The sequence below is a fragment of the Grammomys surdaster genome, unplaced genomic scaffold (genome assembly GCF_004785775.1).
Source record: "Grammomys surdaster isolate TR1022 unplaced genomic scaffold, NIH_TR_1.0 752, whole genome shotgun sequence".
In the NCBI taxonomy this organism is placed as follows: domain Eukaryota; kingdom Metazoa; phylum Chordata; class Mammalia; order Rodentia; family Muridae; genus Grammomys; species Grammomys surdaster.
Window position 1 is genome coordinate 5,190,597 of NW_021605171.1, and position 20,441 is coordinate 5,211,037.

The following is a 20,441-nucleotide window of genomic DNA, read 5'->3' on the forward strand; positions in this document are numbered from 1 at the left end:
TTAGAAATGTTACTATTGAAATTTTTACATTAAGGAAATAATTTTTTCCTTAAAGTAGCGTCTCAAAGTACAGTTAAAAATCCCATAAACATAATTCATTGAAATTAAATTCTAAGAAAAATATTTTATATCTATGTTAACTACTGTAAAATGCTTTTCTTAAAAACAGAGAATGTAATATATTTACACAATCTTGCTTAGCTTAAACTTAGATATATGCATGTAATAAAGCATGGAAAAATATTTCCTGTAATTCTAATGTTTCATGATCCTGACTTGGGTTTTTTACATTGATTGAACTTGTTTTCATTATCACACAAGTATTGAGAATATCAACAAATCCTTTACTAGTTCAGGCAACATTTTCCTAATGAAATTCCCCAAAATAAGTGTGTCAGATATGTACACACAAACACACACATAGAAACACACACACAGGCACCATGAGGAGAGCAACAATACCAACCAACCACAGCTCCCAGGGTCCTAACCACCAGCCTGGGAGCACTTATGGAGGGATCCAGGGCTTCAGCTGAATATGTAAGAGTAGAGGGCCCTGCCGTGCACAGGTGGAAGATGAGATCCTTGACCTCATGAAGGCTGGACGCCCCAGGGAGTGGGAATTTTGAGGGTGGGGAAGTGGGAGTGGGCGGGGGTAGGTGGGGGTTACATCTACAGAGAAGAAGGAGGAGGGGTAAGGGGATGGGGGGTTCCCGGGTGGGTGGGTGATGGGGTAAAGGGACAACATAGGAAATGTAAATAAAATATCTAATAAAAAAAAAGGAAAAAAAAAGAAACACACACATAGAAGCATGCACAAACACACAACACACACGTAACTGCAAACATGTATGTATATCAATACATAAACAGAAGATATACATAGCATATACACAAATGTAAACACATAGAGGATGGAAATGCTCATTCTCATGGATGGAATTCAAACATAGATGATTTTATAGACTTCTGAAGCAGTAAATCTGTTTCAATCTCAATGTACTGCAAAATAAGCTAACATCCAAATCCTGAAATGCAAGAATTGTCAAGAAAAATCACACCTGGCCCTGTGATGCATCTTGATTGATGTATGCTTTGAAGATCACTAAGGAAATATGGATTGATTTTCCTTTTGATGAATTTCATTCAGCTTGTATTGGAAATTTAAATGCATTTAGACTTATGCTTAAAAATGACATAAATCTTCTTGAAAATGAATTTTGACATTGTCACAAGCAATTTTATCTTCTTTTTATATTTTTTATGTGTTTGTGCATTTGAGAAGACTTTTCCCTCCCTGAGAACACTTTTGAAATAGAAACTCAAATGCTAGTTAACATGATATGAAAATGCTTGCATTCTCAATGTGGAAAAGACTCGTTTACTGGGTAAAACAAATCCAAAGTCTAACTGCCATCACATTAACTTCTCAAAGAAGAAAATGCCAACTGAAACCTTCCATGGAAATGTGCCATGTATAAACTCTAATCAATATATGTTTTAACACATACAATGGAGGATTTCTTTTCTTATTTCACTAAGTGTGATTAGGTGCCTGTTTAATGACTGATTCCTTTTGTGTCTCACATATATTGTATGACGCTCTCATAGGAATGGATGCTCCTTTCTGATAAACAATAGTGAGCTTTGCTAAATACATATTCTGAAATTATATGACATAAATACATACAATCATACAATGGAGAGTTATTTAGTTTAGCATCCTACTACTGATTTTTGGAAAGTCATATGTACTTGACAAAAGTATATATATATATATGATAAAAATGTTTTCACCCTGCATACTGTGAGTTATAGGAGTGTTTGTGTAATTTAAACCATATCGTGAGTTAATTCCTCTTCCCAGCAGTGTTCCCAGGAGTAGCTGACATTTTCTACACATATTTTTATGACAATATTTTCCTAATGCCATGATTATATCAAATCCTCTTCATGGATACTATTATACAGTTTTGGGAATACAATAATAACTTATAATAGTATAATATTTTTAAGAAGTAATGAATATTTATACCCTTCAGCATTTGTATCTCATATCACACATCATTATAAAGGTTTTCAGAAGAGAACCTCTGCATTATATGAACATGTGACTGTTCCATACAAGAAAACTGCCCTCTCAGATGACATTTAATTTGTCTAACCTTGACCAAAGTTCTGTATATAAACCTGAAATCCTTTGCCTTTGCAATGCTTTAGTGTTTATACCATGTTTGCTTTCTTTTTGTCAATATTTCAGTTTACACACCAGCATCCTGGAAAATGAAGACTGATTCTGAGTGGAATTTCTCCCTTTATAACATATTTTACTTTCAGAGCTGTTTAAATACCTAGAAGAAAGTTAAGGAGATAGTGCAGGGATCTACTTTGAAGGCCCATGCACCCGCCCATTCCATCGCTTTAACATCTTGTATTGCTCACTGTGTTGCACTGCTAAAGACTAATCAACCAAAACCAATTTGCTATTTGCTATTTTTAAGTAGAATGAACAGCTGATTCAGATATGCTTACATTGTACCCTTCTCTGGTAAATATTTCTAAAAGATATTTATCCACAGTTTCATTTATTTTTCACAAAGCAGAATTTTAAATGTATGCTTTTTTTTATTCTCAGAAAGGCAACTTCTGGAGTACGTTTTATAAGGAAAAACATTTAAATCATACCTAGCATGTGAATAGTATTGCAAATATAAGGCTAAACAGTGTCTACCATTGCACAGATGGAGTTCCTCCGCGGGCATCTCTCCTTGGTCCATTTTGAGCTGGTGTAACATAATACGATAGAGTGATCGACTAATGAAAACTGGCCTTTAACTATTTCCATAGCTTTGAAGTCCAAATTCAGGCAGAAACATTTTGCCTGAAAGAGTTCTTCCTGCTCTATTTGCAGGGAGAACTTTAAAAATAAGAAACCAGATTAAACTAACTAAACAGGCATGTTTATAAAGGTGTTCAGGCAATGAATAAAAGTGGCGCCTAATGGCCTAGCAATACCTCAAGGGCAACATCTGTTAACACCACACCAACAATACCTGGGCTTTTTTGAAACACAATCATCCCATTGTTCATCTACAAGGTAGCAAGTTCCTAACAGTTGAAGCATTGTAACCTGGAGGCAGACTTTAAGACCAAAAAGACACAAAACTTACAAGGTTCAGGATCAGACAACTCACAAAGTATCTGGAACTTCCTGAAACTTAAATTCACAGGGCACTTCTTCAAGACTATGTAAACAGTTACAATAGCTGGAAAAGAAGATTTTTGTCCAGCTAATATTCCTTTAATTCATGTGCTCCAAAGATGAACCTTTCATGTGTATCTATTTATGATATGGTGGACTTATTGGTCACACAACAGCTGTCTGTATATATAAGTAGCCCTTCACCCATATCCTAATAGGTTCATTGGTTCACTAAGCTGCCATTGGATGGGATCATTATTTGGTCTGTTGTCAGTGACTTCCCGATTACTAAAGATTGACTTATGATTCATTTTTTAGTTTCAATATTTGTATTAGGTTTATTTATTTAAAATTATTAAAATTATTTAAATATCTCAAAATAGGCTTTTGTCCATGCAACTCATTTACTCACTCCATGTATCTCATCACTTGTGCTATGGGCACTTATGGACAGGGTCAAGGGAAAAGGATAGGACACAGAGGAGAATAACAAACTAAAAAAAAAACAGATTCTACAGTAAACTTTCCAATAAATGATTTCTAAATTTTTCATAGCATGTAAAGCTTTTGCATGTTTGTAAATATATTCGTTTCCTGAGGAGCTAGTGAAAATCATAAAGCAAAACTAAACAACTACAGAGAGATTAGCACTTTGTGAGTAGAATCTGTGTTTGCCTTAGAATCCATGATGCCCATCTACAATATGAGGCAGGCAGGACAGCCTCGCTCGAAGATCAACTGATACAGCAAGACCACAGGTATGCACTGACGGAAATGAGTTTCTGTTCCTGCTGGCTATAATAACAGCTACATTACAAAGAGAGGCTGATTAATATTACATTCTAACCATTAACAGTATAGTTTCCTTTATTCTCTAATAACACAACTTTCGTCATGCCTTTAAGCTCAACATTAGCACATATAAATACATATTACTGAATATGATTACCTGCAAATTCAAAATTCTCTTGGAATTTCAGATCTACATTTAATAATGTGTATCTTCTCTCACAATATGAATTCAGAAAGAAATAATCTTACTTAAAAGGTAGTTTGAATCAAATGCTATCTGTTAGAACTAGGATAACACCCAATAAAAATAATCTCTGCCTATGGACTACACTCATAAGTGCAAAATAGATACTTAAAAGGCCAAATACAAAGGCCTTGTAGCATATTGGTTACACTGATAACCCCTCAACAAGTTTAACATCCTAGTGCTTCAAAGGACAACTTATTTATTAAAACTTATCTAAAGGATTAACTCACATCTCTCTAACTTATGTTCAGTGCCTCACCATCTGGATGATACAAGGGCAAGTTACTCATTTATTCTTTCCTTCTTAATATATTTTTAATTAAAACATAATTACATCACTTCCTCCATTCCCCTTCTTTCCATTCATCTCTCCTAACATTTCCTCACACTATCTCAAATTGATGGTCGATTTCTCTTTGATTATTATTGTTTTTAATCGAATATTTTATTTATTTACATTTCAAATGTTATCCCCTTTACAGGTTCCCCCCCCAGAAACCCCCTATTCCATCCTCTGCCCCATGCTTCTATGAGGGTGCTCACCCACTCACCCACTCCCACCTTCCCATGGAGCCTTACCAGAACCAAGAGCCTCTCCTCCCATTGATGTTCGAAAAGGCCATCTTCTGCTACATATGTGGCTGGAGCCATAGGTACCTCCATGTGTACACTTTGGTTGTAGGCTTAGTTCCTGGACTCACCCACATTCACTCACACATGCACACAGACGGAAGCATGCACATGCATACATAAAAACAACCTGTTGAGTTCAACTTTCATGTTTGTTTGTGTAGAGTTTAAGGGCAGACCACTTTGATTGGACAAACAATTAGGGGCTCATCCCTGAATGAGGCTAATTCTCCCTCTCTCAGCAGTCATTACTGGCTCCTAGTTTTTTGCCTACAGGTGGGACACTATGAGCTTTCCCCCTTTGGCATTACCATATCTATTATTTTGTTATTGTTCAGGTTTTGCTTTTGTAGCTATTCCTAGAAGACAGTGTCACAGTGGACTTCCTGATCTTCTGGCTCTTGCTCACTAATTTTAATTTCCTTGTACAATGAGATACAACATTAGAGTAAATTTAAGTTCATATCTTATTGAGAAATATGTTTTTTTAATATACCAGTACTTTTTACTAGTTCTTCAATGTCTGTTATAGAGTCATCAAGAAGTAAATGATTAAACTATGACTCACCACAGGGCAACAGCAGTTTATCTAATAAATACAATGAAATGTCCTTTAACATTTGCAAACAGCAACTATGTTTAAAAGGAAAGGTATTTTGATATTTACTTATTGTTAAGGATTCCCACTTAATTTCTTTGTTGCCTGCGGATATACTACACCCTTATTTCATAGAAACATTTTGAAAGGATTTTTAATTAATTATATGAAAATATTTACATACTCTCAATATAAGATTTTTAGCACAATTCAATAACAATTCTGGTAGAAACATAAGCTTAACATTTCTTGTAGAAAAACATATTGCCAGATCGGAGAGATAGTGGTATTTGGTTTAGAGAGGGTAACTATTGCTGTGACAAAACATCATGACTAAAACAATTTCAAGAGAAAAGGATTTATTTGGTTTACACATCCACATTGAAGGAAGCCAGGACAGGAGTACAAACAGAGGATGTATCTGGAGGCAGGAGCTGATACAGAGGCCACTAAGGAGATCTCCTTACTGGCTTGCTCCCCATGACTTGTTCAGCCTGCTTTCTTATAGAATCCAGGACCACCAGCCCAGGGATGGCACCACCACAATGGGCTGGGCCCTCCATCATGATCAGTAATTAAGAAAATGCCTTCCTGTCTTACCTACAGCCAAACGTTGTTGAGTAGTTTTCCCAATTGTGGCTCTCTTCTTTCCAATTACCCTAGCATATTGACATAAAACTAGCCAGCACAGTAATGATTAATAAGTTTACAGTTATTTATTCTCATATTTCAAGCAGAGTCAAACATCTGAGGACAAGCTCTCCCTAGTCATTCAAATGTTTTAACACTTAGCATTTATGTCATAAAAGAAATGAAGAGCAAAGCCTGTGCATCTTTACATACTGTGCATTCTACCTCCAGTGTGCTAGTGAGCAACCTGCTTCAGATTCTCAATGCCTTCCTTTCTTAGAATATGTACGTAGACATTATTGGCTAGTCACCACTCTTACAAAGTTCCACTTAGAGTTAAAAAATTCAGATTTTTATTTTCTGATTAGATCTTGAACTCTACTTAGTAAGACATAAAAGAAAACCCCAATGGAATACGTGATTGAAAATGGTACGAACACTTCATAAGTACTCTGTTTTGGTCCAACTACTACTATGCTATTGCCTTTCTGTTGTACATTGATTGGTATTTTTTAGGTATTCTTCTATTGGTTCCTGAGGAGCGAATATGTTCCCTTGTCAGTCTTTATTGTGCTTTATCTCCTAGCACTTCATATATGCTGTAGATCACAGAAGCACTTCTTCCTCTAAATATATTTTTAATCCTCATAATCATTGTACAGTATTATGCTTAGTTTTTTTTCAAATGTATGAATGATATTCATATTCATCACGCTGAGTGATGCAGGAAAAGATTCTCACACTGGAAGCATCTCAAAATAAAGGAGATGGCACATTCATGTCAATTACTGGATATCCATGCATAGTGTGCTTCTGGGACATTCTCTGCTGCATGACATGTTCTCTTATGTAAGCTCTAGTTCCTACCCTGGCTATCTTACTCAAACCTCATGTCTCCTTCTTGTGAAAGCTCAGATATCACCATGTTGTCACCAACTTTGAAGATCTCCCCAGGATCCACTGATATTTCTTCATTAAGTTTTTCTTAAAAAAAAAAAAGTCTTAACCTTAAACTCTGCTTTTAGGCTTGTATTTTGTAAAATAAGCCTTCAACAAATATTTGCTAGAAATCAAGTTGAATGTGTAGCAAAAGTGAAAGTACTGAAGCACGAGAGCTTTGTTAGCTGTTAATGAGATTGGATTTTGTAATGAAGATAATGGGAATATTGACTTTTTCATAGGTCTAGGATTAAGATCACTTTAGCATGTCAGAACATCTTGTGAGCTTAAAAAGAATGGACTAGTGGAGGTTAAGCTAGTAATAAAAAGCTAAGACACACAGAGATCGAGTCTAGATTATTCTCGCAGCTATTTGGTAAATCACTTTGAAGAGCCTTGCTTTGGGTGACAATTAAAAATTGACCTTTTCAAAGCCAATACAAATAAAATGGAGCCGATTCTCCATCTGGGGTCCCTCTTCCCAAGTGAGTACAATTGATACACAAAGCTAAACTATGACATAAATAGGGGTAGCTTCTATTTCTACTTTGAATAGAAAATATTTATATTTGTTTACCACAAATCATATGTAGCTTAATAATGTTCTGACCTATGAATGATCTACACGAAGAAACAAAGCAATGCTGCTATCAGTGCAAAGATGTTGAAAGAACTGTTCAGTCTGTGCATGCATGTGACTCCCCAAAAGTTTCACCAGGGAAAAAGACAAAAGCCACTTTCCATCTCATCATCTTCAAGTACAGTTAGACTCACAGGGACAGCAGCTTTAAATCATTATTGAGATAACATTCTTATAAAGCCTGTTATTTTCAGAGTGCCAGTGCAGAGTACATTCAATAAAATTTTAGAATTCTTTAGTACAGGAAAGATTTCATCTCTTCATCTAAACCTTATTGAGAAAATCTACTTGAGACGTCTGCAGGCGATACTTGTACAGTCGTTCTCAGAAATCCTCTCTAGCACAAGCTATGAGAATACTGAGGTAAGAACATATATTTATTCTCCTGTAGTTCACAGTAGATTTGAGTTCTGATTTAATTTAACTCTTGTGGTGTTGGATGTGGAGCAGACAAACCCTTCTATTATCTGTGTGCAGTCTCTAGAGTTGGAAATGGAAATATCACTTGGTTTTGCCTGTGAAGGGATCTAGCAAAGAGTGATTTGGTGGCGGGAAAGAGAGGAAAACTAGTGTAGGGATGCTTGTGATGACGTTGAAGAAAGGTGGACAAATGTAACTGTGATTCCTTGCTTGAGAAAGCGAGGCTTGGATGTAGTTATCTGAAACGTAAATAAATAGAATATCCAATAAAAAAATATAAGCACTATCTATCCTCCTAGCTCCCATATTGGAGAGACTGAGCTTTTGTTACAGGCTGATCTTTCCGTCAGCATCACCTATGTGCTTCCTCAGTATTAGTGTACTATTTAGCTATTCTAAATAGTGAATTTTCATTACAGAGATGTCCCTAAAGACCTAACAATTCTTGGATAAGAAAACTACAACTGATAGTTTATATCTTAAGAATTGTTAAGCCCTTCCTTTCTGGTTCTACCAATCCTAGCAGAAACATCATATCATATTTACCAAACTGAAGTGCAGTTCCCAAATTAAAACATGTGCATTGAGACACTTTCAAACTTTTAATAATGTGTTCTTTCTTTGACAGGAATCTACCAGAACTCAGTAGTGCTGGCTGTTCCTCTCACTTCAATAAAAAAAAACATCTAAACTTTGTCTTATCAACTGGTTGCTGCTCAGCACTTGAGAGCAACATCATGACGTCCATTACAGCTACTAATATTCCCAAAGCATTCAGATCTGACGTGAACTCCCTTCCAAATCTAGAATGTATAGACACAAGGAAGGCAGTCTTCATGAGACAAAAATATGTCCAATGCTAGTGAAAACATTGGGGCATCTTATGGATAAAATTAATATAGGACAAAATTAAAGAGGAAGAATCCTTTAACAAGGTCTCAAAAATTATCAATTAAAACTTTAAATTTCAAGGAACATGAAGTCACTGTTTTCATTCACAAATTGCAACTGATTTATGGTAATTGTGTCAATGTCTATGATTCTTAACTCTTTTCCTACCTTAGGAAAGATTGAAAATTATCTTTCTTGTTGGTGAACAATTTTAAATCTATCAATATTACATTACATCAAAGAAATACCAGCACTCATTTTCCTAATTACATATTCTGTTATATACTGACAGCTGTTGCTATTATTCAAGAAATTGTATGGGGACGTCATGACATAATTATAAGAGACTGAGACACAAATTTTCTATATTAATTGCTCCAGGGTGGAGGTGAGAAGCACCACATAAAGAAATGGAAAGACACTTGAAGGCTTTTTATCTTGAAACTCCTATCCTGTGAAGACATTACTCTGTGACATACTGAAAACACTGAACCCAGGTAGATATTAAGAAAATTTGATAGTTAGAATGAATATTAAAAGGAAAGTTTAAAATTATGGAACTAATTATTACTTTGGTTGATTAAACACGTCAAATTATCAAAACAGAAAAATTTTAAATCTTAAATGCCCTTAAATTACATATCACTGTCTATCATAAAATCTTGTGGTTAAGTGAAAGGACCCTCTTTCATTCTGTTGGTAAAATATAAAGTAATGTTTTAATAAAGAGGACAGTCAGGAAACTCATTACAAACCAATGCTTGTATTCAGATAAGATTCGTAAGATCCTAGGGAAAATGTAGATGATGTGACACCTAGTCACAACATACTCAAACGCTTGTGAGGGGATTCCTTAGGAAATGATACTCTCTGGATAGCTGTACTTATCAGGAACCGCCTAACACATTACATAGTATGTAACAATTTAGGTAGAGGTATTTGCAAGGTGAAACTAATTGACTTGTGTCTCACCAGCTCACAGAGTTTCACGATTAAGTTATCACAACAACGCTCACAAGCAGAGGAGCTGCACACTGCAGTGTTGTAAACCCCACTCCTGCTGGTGTGGATAGAGGTGTTTGTTTCTACATTAAATGTGCCCAGGCTGTTCTGCTCTATGACTTTGTCAGTGTTGCCGAGCTCTTTGCCTTCCCCAGCTCTTTAGCTAATGATCCTTATTTTCCACAGTCAGCATGCTTACTTGAAATACTCCCTTCCTTTTAAGATGCGACTATGATTTTCAGTGACCTTGGAAAATGTGTAACCCGATATATTAGAGTTGTATGTAAAATTAGATGCAGCAAAGCCTGGAAGGAGTTGAGAAGAACCCTGCTTGTAATGCTAAGATCTCAGTGAATGTTGACTGGAGACGTTTTTAACCTCAGACTATGTTCTTCCTCCACAGTATTTGGGTCACATTATCACCTACTGCAGAGTTATCGTGATAATTTGATGAGATAACATATTTGAAAACCTTGTAAACTATGAGGTTGAATACAAATGCACCACAGGGTTACTATCAGAGTTATCAGAACAAGATTGCCATCTAATGGTAGCCAAGCACTGCCTAGCACCCTAACTCAGCCCATCTGTAAAAGAGAACAAAGCCAGCTGAGGAAACCTCAAAGTGATAACTCAAGTCACAGCTACATATTAGCTAAGTGCTATGAAAACAGTGAATTCCAGGGAACCTATTTCTGTTGTTCTTTGTAGCAGCTTAATATCATTGAGAACTTTTGTATATTGCAAACAGTAAGTGAAGAATTTCACCACAGAGCTGTAATTTAACCTTATATTTATCTTTTTCTCCCACTTCCTATTATTTTAATCTTTGCCAAAAGATCTTTTAGGTTTTCATTCACTCATGCTTGAGAGAATTTAAATATGTTCTGTGAAAACAAATGGAATATTAAATGAGATAGCAGAGTATGTTTATGCTCCACAAAGCACAAAATGATCGTGTGCTAGGATAGACACTTTATACAATACATATCACAAATCTGATGATTCTTCAGCTTCCCTGTATATGTGAATATGTGTGTGTAAAACCATAATAGCATATATATATATGTATATATAACATATATATTAATATATTATATAAAATAATAATAACATATATGTGTATATATGTTTGTGCCCATGTTTGTACACACAAATATGTATAAATACATATCTGTGTATATGTACGAGTATATAAATACAACTTTCTTTGTCTCTTATTCCTCTTTATGTTTGTGTGATTTGGGGGCTCACTATTTTGCATTGGATACTCATTTTGGAGGCCAATTGGGAGAGACTAATTCTCCTCTCCGCAGTCACTAGTTGTCTGTAGTTTTCGGTCTAGAGGTCAAACATGAGAATTTCCCCCTCTCACCATGCTTATTGTGATTATTGTCACTATCATTATTCACGTTTTATTTGTACAGCCATTTCTAGGAATCACAGTTTCACCGCAGCGTACTTCAGTTCCTCTGCTTCTTGCATCTTTCTGTACCCTTTTCCAAGATGGCTCCATAGCCTTAGATGTAGGAGTTATAATGTAGAGGTATCTACTGGGCCTTTGCACACTACAATCCTTTGTTCTCACCATTGCTCCAATGGTGGTTTTCTGTACTGGTCTCTGTGGTGGGCTGAGCAGCTCACACAGACTCATATATTTAAATAGTTGTGGGAACTGTTTAGTAATAACTAGAACACAAGGTCTTGTTGGAAGAGGTACATCAGCAGAGATGGGCTTTCAAGTTTCAAAATTTCAAATTCCCAGTTAGCATGCTACCTCCCCTCACCTTGTGGTTGTAAGCCCCCAGATACTACTCCTTACATTGTGTTGTGTTTTGTTTTGTCTTGAGATGGAGTCTCTCAGACTATACTGGAACTCACTCAGTAGACCATGTTGGTCTTGAACTCTCAAATTTGCCTGTCTCTCTTCCTGAGTGCTAGGATTAAAGTAGGTTTAGATATTTTGGTAATCCTTATAAGTGATCAAGGGAGTCATCACGAGACTCTGTTTACTGTCTTGCTTGTTCTTTAACTATCAGTGTTTATTGTCTTGCTTGTTCCTTGACTATTTACATCTATTGTATTCTTAGTTCCTCAACCTAGAACTGACCTTAATACTTGTATGAAACTAAAATAGTATAAAAGCAAAAAGGAGGAGGAGGGATGGGATAGGGGGTTTACAGGAGGTGGGGGAATGAGGAAAGGGGTAACATCTAAAATGTAAATAAATAAAATATCCAAAAAGAAAGGTTGTGCCAACACTGCCCAGCTAAATGCTTTCTTTTATAAGTTGCCTTTGTCACAGTGTCTCTTCACAGCAACAGAAAAGTAACCAAGTCTCCGTTTTCTGAAAAAAGAAGCATCTTTGATGAGGACTGTTAGCTACACTAATCTGTACCTGGGTATAACAATAAGTTTAAGAATGTAGTCAGGAAATGGTAGGTAGAAGTATATTCTCTTGCCAGTTCCATAATCTCCCTACCTCCAGTTAGTTGGCTAGGTCTCTAGTTTGAGACATGAATTCCCTCCTGTAGAGTGGGTCTTCAGTGCAATTAGAGAGTTGTTGGCTACCACAAAATATAAGTGTCACTATTGCACCTGCATGAATACATGTCAATCTAGTCATTGCCGTAGTTCATAGGCCTTGTAGTTGGATGAAATTGTTAAATATCTCTCCTGTCAACTTGCATAGTACTTTATGTTACTATGGAAACTAGAAAGTAGGGGGGAGAATATAAAGTTAGATACTGCTGGAAAGCTATGAGTCATGTGCCCCAAATGTACAGTGTCTTCACAATAAGGACTTAGTCTTCAACCTCTGAGAGTAATCCAAGGGTAACAGCAATTGCAGATGCTGTTTGGATGAAATTTGGACTACCATAATTAACAATTCAAACAGAGGTTTCTCACATCTGGTAAGTTTTTTGTTAAGTATTTTATGACCCTTGTGGGAACCACTGGCAGCCCAAGTAGCATAACTTTGCACATATATTTATTGTTTCAAAGTATATCTCCAAATTTAAATGGCATAAGTTTCTGAGTTTTGCACAATCTAGTTGAAGATACCCTATACCCATTTCTTTTGATCTAGATACCTCACATCCCATACAAACTTTGAGCTGATTTTTACAATATCCCTGAATTAATGTTGTAATTCTTTATACAATACTATTCATATTAGCAAAGTCACCAGGGCTTCATCTCAACTCTGCTGTATTTTACCCATTAAAATTAATAACTAATTACCTTCTTAATTAATAGTCACCGGAGGAATTCCTAACCCACAGAAGAATTCTTATAATGATTCTCATCAAACTCAAAATATTTATCAACTACCTAATTAATTTCTAATTAATATTGGTGGGGCATTACCTCCATTTGTTTGTTGACATATACCAAAACCAATGTTCTGAGCACTTCAGAAGCAAGCTCAAAATAAATAACAAAAGTAATAAAATCCAATACCCACCTAAGAAGAACTATTGAATTTTTTATCAAAGAATATTTAATAATTTAAATTTATTTTTAATTAAGCAACCCATCTTTAAATTGTAAAACCAAAACCAATTGTAATCCAAGGCAACAACCTATGTTCTTTTTCAAACATTGATAAGATAAGTTTCTAGTATTTACGGTATTTAAAAGAATAACGCATTCTTTCTCAGATATATTGTTATCCTAGGTAGGTTGTATAGTATTCTGGGCAATTAATTAATATCTATAGAAAAAGGGTTTTTAGGAATTCGATTAGACAGGTTTTAAATAAAGAAATATGTCATGTTTTAAAATAACATGTCTTAATTTGTTAATATTTAATACAACCAATTCATCACTTAATATGTTATAAAAACAAGAAAAAATATTTAAATTAGAAAGCTTATTCTGAAATAACCTATAATAGTGACAAATTATTCAAAAACTCAGGACCCCTGAAAAACAACCAGTGGTAAGACAAAGTATTTACAAAAGAATAATTTTGTCTAAATCCCAAGGGGCAAAATCAAGCTGTACTGGGTTTCTGCTCTAGCCTATGTATTTGGCAAAGCAATACACTTTGCAATCTAACATGTCTCTGTCACTCAGGCTGATATTTTGCAATGAATGTAATCACAGAGTATTACAAATGGAGAACAAAGTTTAGAAATCCTGACTCGACTCAGATCTGTTTGATTTCAATGTGCCAATACTACACACACACACACACACACACACACACACTTGCAAATAACATAAATGAATATACACAGTGTGTCTAAATCATTTCAGCCAATTATACTGTCCTTTTCAAATCCTCCCTCTCTTCCATTCTGTCTCAGATTCATTATGTCTTCTGTAATTATTATTGCAAAACAGATAGATAGATAGATAGATAGATAGATAGATAGATAGATAGATAGATAGATAGACAGACAGACAGACAGACAGACAGACAGACAGACAGACATAATTTACTGAAATCTATTTAGTATTTCTCACATGTACTATTTGGCACTGGATGACTTATTCAGGGCTCACCGCTGGAGAAATCCAATTAGTCCTCTCTCAGCAGCCATTATTGCTTATAGCTCTTCATCTAGAGATGGATTCTTGTGAAAGTTTTCCTATTCGCATCGGCCTGTCAACTGGTGTGAGCATTATGCAGTTTTGTTAAGACATTGTTAACTACATTGCTAAGATTTCATGAGTTCTGCTTTCCTGTCACATCCAGAAGACACCATGTTAACATCAGGCATCCTGCTTCTCTGGATCTTACAGTTTTTCTGCCTCCTTTTCCATTATTTTCCTTGAGCATTTGGTTTAGTTGTGTTGTACATGTGTCAGTGGTGGCCAGGTAACTCAGGGTCATTTAAGCCCTGCATTTTAAGCAGTTGTATAACTTTGTAATAAGTTTCTATTTGTCATAAAGGCATATCTTTAATGTCAGGTAAGAACTATCTTTATTTTTGAATATAAGGTTATGTATTTATAATGCTGTTAGATCCTATTTGATTTAAGAATATGGTAGTGATAGTTTTTCCTCTAAAGTCTAGGATTATCCAGCCATAAGTTTACAATAACAGATGTGAACTTCCTCCTACCAAGTAACCTTACGTCCAATTACATAGTTATTGGTTACTTCCAAAGAATTAAGTACCCCAACTGCACCACTGGGGATATGTTGCTGTGCTGGTCACTGTTGTTATGTTCCACAAATTATTAATTACTTTTCTCCCTTGGCAGCTTACATTACATCTTCTGGTATTATGAGATCTAGTGCTCAGGAAAGAGACCTACATGTCTGTACCAGTTCAATCTCTCCAAGTTCTATGTCCTAAGATTTTGGTTACTTCAATTATATGGTCCTATCTTCAGGTTCTAGAAGGAAACTAAGGGCAATAGCAATGGCCTACATTGGTTTGGGAATCTACTAAATTTCCTTCTATTCCACTGCCCGACAAGTAGAAGGGTGGTTGCTTTTGCCTAGGACTGGGATATTTGTTCAATATTCTATGACTTCTAGAAGAAATATTATCAATATTTGTACCACAACTTTATCTAAACTATATATACAGATATTTTTAAAAGGGATGTGTGTCTGTCTGTGTGTGTGGTATATTTTTAAGTAAACTTATAAAATTATAATACCTATTACTTTTATGCTAAATTTCTGTTTATTTGGCATGCATCCTAAAGTTGTTAAACTTGATTTAATGTGGCTTTAATAAAGGCTGGGAACTATTAACTTTCAGTTTCCTTCCTACTAACTTGCTTATATTTTAAATCAACTCAGTAAGACTGCTTTATAATAGTATTTTTTGGGTCTATGGTTTTCTGCAGTGTGACATGAAATCAATACCAAAAGGAAGATAAAGAAAGCTTCTTCATCACCATAAGCCCCCATTTATCCCCAGACAATGATGTATTTTGTTTTCAGTCAGATTTCTACTGTTCAATATTTAGACCAATGTTATTTTCATTGGCATTTTACACAAAGCATAGTTCTTCAGCAATGAACTTGTGTTTTTGTCCTGATCAATATTCCAGTTTTGCTGAATTTTTTCCCAACCTATTTTCCTTTTTATTTTAGAATATATAATTATAAAGTAATACGACATTCTATAAAAAGAGTAGATTATATTATAAATGCACAATGTGATGTTTGGTATATATATATATATATATATATATATATATATATATATATGTGTGTGTGTGTGTGTGTGTGTGTGTGTGTGTGTGTGTGTTTGTGTGTGTGTGTGTGTGTGTAATTCTTCATTTATCATATTCATAGTCTTATTCCCAGAATTTGTTCATCATATAACTGGTCAATGTTTTCTCATTTTTCCTACCAACAGACCATAGTAAGCCTCAATGGACTCCCACTACTAGTTTTCTAGCTACTAAATCTTCATCATTATAAATACCCCTTAGTTGTAAGACAGGAGCCAACATAAAAATGAGACTAACCCTATTGTCAGCAATAGCTTCTAGAAGGTGAAATTCCAGGTGTGCTCTGTCACCACCCCTATTTATTTTATCAGTGTTGCTGCTCTACCAACATAACAGGACTACTGCTTCCCATGAGCTTCTGCCACAGTGAAGAGTGACTAGCATAGAAGCACAGGAAATAGTAACTAAAAATGATGAATTATAAATCCAAACCTAATTTTCTGGATTTATATGGTCCCATATACTGTTCTATGTACTAGCCTTTTTTACAACATCCATTTAGAGAAGAGGCAGCTTATGATTGCCCAAAGATAACATCTGAGTGACAATTTTTTTAGAGGATGAGGCAGCAGGTGATTCGCTCCACAGTTAGTTCCCCACTGTACTTTCTCTGCAGTGAGTCAGAACACTAACATCTCACTTATCTTCCATAAAACAAAGTGAATAATTTATAGAGGAAAATAATATTCAAATGGTTTTCCCAGAGAAGAAATATGAAGATACAAGTTTGTTCAGATTTTTAGCCGTTATTTGTTCTTCACCATGGCTGGCTGTCAAACATAACTGCTTTTCACCATGGCTGGCTCCAAACAGAATTGGCCTTGTCATGTCATCTCTACATTTCAATATTTCAAAAGTATTCCAATAAATAAAAACTAGAGATGAGAATATGAATTGGAAAGTTTTAATCCCAAACCTCTATGATTCCACCATTTCCTCATTTAAGACACCCATTTGTTGATTTTGATGATTTTTACATAATATGTCAACCTAATCTAACCCATTGTCCATACTTATGGATCAAGCAAATGAGTGATATAATCGTTCTACTATAGATGTTTCTACAAAACATTTTATAAAATTAAAACTAAATAAGAATGCTATTATAAAATTCAACAAAATGAAGTATAATTCTGTAAGACATGATCAAATCATCTTATCTTCCGTTAATTCAGAATGATCTTTCAAATTTAAACATTTATTTTATGTGATACATAACAATATAAACATTGTACACATAAACTGAATTAAACTTATCTCTGTAAAATCCATCATTTCTTCATAGTAAAAACATTCAAAATTATAATTTTTTACAAATTATATATACTTTTAACTAAAGGCTTCTATGAGGGTGTCACACTGCACGTATCTGTTATATATTATTATTTTCATTATCACTTGTTGTTTTTTTTGTTTTTGTTTTTCAAGACAGAGCTTCATTGTGTAACCTGGGCTATCTTGGCATTAGCTCTATATACCAGGATGACCTTAAATCCACAGAGGTCAGCTTGCCTCTGTGTTCCAAGTGCTGAGGTTCTTTTAATGTGCAGTTATCATCTCTGCCTCTCCATCATACTGACCTCCTGCAGAAGAAGCACAACTATACGTCGCTTAGAATTCTCGGTGCCTTCTACTTGGCTGCCTCCTGGCAGTCTCACCTTGTCACTGATTTTCTTCTCATCCCAATACTTGTTATTAAATCCATTATTTAAACTAACTTCAAGAAGCTGCAAATTAGTAACATTTATTGATATGTTCTCTCTTTACAAAAAAAGTTAAAGTATGATTGAAATTATGAGATCTACTTTACCACACAGATTTTATAAGTATGAACAGAAATTCCTCTCATTATGTCCTAGTAATAAGCATGTGTGAGATAAGGTGAAAGGGAGGAGAGAGGATATGAACATTCAGGGCTGGCACTGTACCTCACTCAGCCGTGGAACAAGAGGAAGAGACTAACCAAGTTATATGTATGTCGATGCTAAGGATTGATTCAAGGGTTTAGTTACACTATCTAATCCATCTCTGTATCATTCACTCATAGTAATTTACCCTATAATCATACAATAGTAAAAATGAATGCTTTCTTATTGCTTTTAGTTTTGCTTGTTGTGCTACTGAATATTCAATAACTGTCTTATTGAGAGACATTGAAGTGTTTCCAACATTTTATTACTATAGACATGTAAATGAGTATTTAATATGTATATATTATTTTATAGTTTGGCAGTTTCACAATTTTGGATATTAGAGGTTCAATAATACTATATTATACTATATGGGAAATATGTTATGCTATATTATATGTCTAACTACAGCAACACACATGTTTGCTAGATATTGAGTAATTCTCCTTTAAAAGGCTCCTTTCAGTAGGAATACGTTTTTACAGTGTTCTTCAATCTCTACCTGCTAGGACAACTACACATTAAAGACAAACTTTAGAAGTTATCTTCACCTGGATGCTCCAATATGTGGGAATTCGAGGGTGAGGAGGTGGGAGTGGGTGGGTGGGTGAGTGGGGGCAGATCTTTATAGAAGCAAGAGGAGGGGGGGATGGGATGGGGGTTTCTGGGTGGGGAGAAATGGGGAAAGGGGATAACATCTGAAATGTAAATAAAATATCCAATAAAAATAAGAATTTATCTCCACAAAAATAATAAAAATTTACACTTTCAAAGAGATAGCTGTCAAACCAACTGCAGATAGAATGTTCTCAAATATTTAATCCCAAGTTGATATACAGTGGCAAACTAACACAGGGTACAAGAAAATTTAAGCATCATTATGATCTGATTTTTAAATTTACAATATATTAAGTGGGTATAGAAATTTAACATGAAGCAAGCAACTCAAATTATGGCTGAGAATTAATACAGAGAATCAACTTTGGATTATATAGATAAAAGCACTTGAAGCTAATTAATTGGCTTTATGATCATGTTGCTCTGAGCATTTGTTCAACCCTTACCTGGGGGTTGGAGATTCTGTTCCTCTAAAAATTCTAAGTCAAGCATCAGATCATCTTCATCCAATTCACAGGATCCCAAGTGATTAAGGACATCCTAAAAGGAAAGCAAAGCTGATCAATGGAAGAAAGCACAAAGGAGTTAGGAAACAGGCAGGTGCAGGAGCTGTGAAGCAAGACACTGATTAAAGAAATCAGAGACAGACTCCTGTGACTCATAATTCTACCAGTCCATTGAGATACTTTAAGAATTTTCTAAACTTTTAAACTTTTCCTAGTATTTGCTTTCCTTAGTTATTCCAGCATTTACAACTAATAATATATGGTTTTTAATTGAACAGATATACATGTGAACCAAAGATAGGGAAAAATAAGAAACAATTCTCAGCATCAGAATAAGTGTTTGTTTTCACACAAAACAAAACAAAACAAAACAACACAAAACACCTATTTTAATTGCCATAAAATGATCAATGCTTACATATTTTAAAGGTATGTAAAATTTCAAATATATAGATATCTGCAAATTAATCCTTAGTTTTGTTTTTTCTACTATTTCTAGTTCTTGGTCACATTATCAGTGCATTAAGTAGGTTCCGTCTCATGAAGAAGACCTCAAATACAACTTTTAATAGTGGTATGTTAGTCCCATAAGATTCGTGTCACTGACTACATCAGTATATCTTGTTGGCAGGTTGCTATTATATGTCAAAGTGTTTGCAATTAGACAAAATTGATGATTCTAAGTTATATTACTGAGTGATAAAATGTAAACACCTTGGTATTAGTACAAAAACAGACACATTGACCAGTGTAATCAAACTGAAGACCACACATAATTCTTCATGCTTATAGATAACCAATTTTTATATAGAAGCCAAAAATACACACTCAAGAAAGGACAGCATTTTCAACATATGGTGCTTGCCAAGCTATCTGAGTGTTTAACAACACAAATAGATCCATATTCATGCCCAGCAGAGGCTATTACCATCCAAGCAAAGTGGTAGCCTACATAATGGGAAGAATAATTACCAATTATATATTTGAGGTATTTTTTTATAGGAATCTAGTCAAGTAAATAGCCAAAAATATTTTGAAAAGAGTGAAAGAAATTTATTTCTAGCATATGACCAACTTTTAAACAATTCAAGAAAGAACACTTTCTGTGTTTTGAGCTTCTAGGACATAGTTTGTACTGCATCCTTCCTTCCCTTCTGGTGGGAACCCTCCACTAAGATACCATGAGCACAGACTATGGCATGAGTC

The 20,441-nt window shown here is 34.9% G+C and overlaps 1 protein-coding gene across 2 annotated transcripts in view; it reads right to left on the reverse strand.

The window, feature by feature from the left end:
* Ccser1 (coiled-coil serine rich protein 1) overlaps positions 1-20,441 on the reverse strand; it is a 457,615-nt gene that overhangs the window by 380,406 nt on the left and 56,768 nt on the right. For both annotated transcript variants that reach the window (XM_028782449.1, XM_028782451.1), the window contains exon 3: positions 19,176-19,269. In XM_028782449.1, coding sequence (XP_028638282.1) covers positions 19,176-19,269 — 94 coding nt within the window. The remainder of the gene's footprint in view (positions 1-19,175; positions 19,270-20,441) is intronic.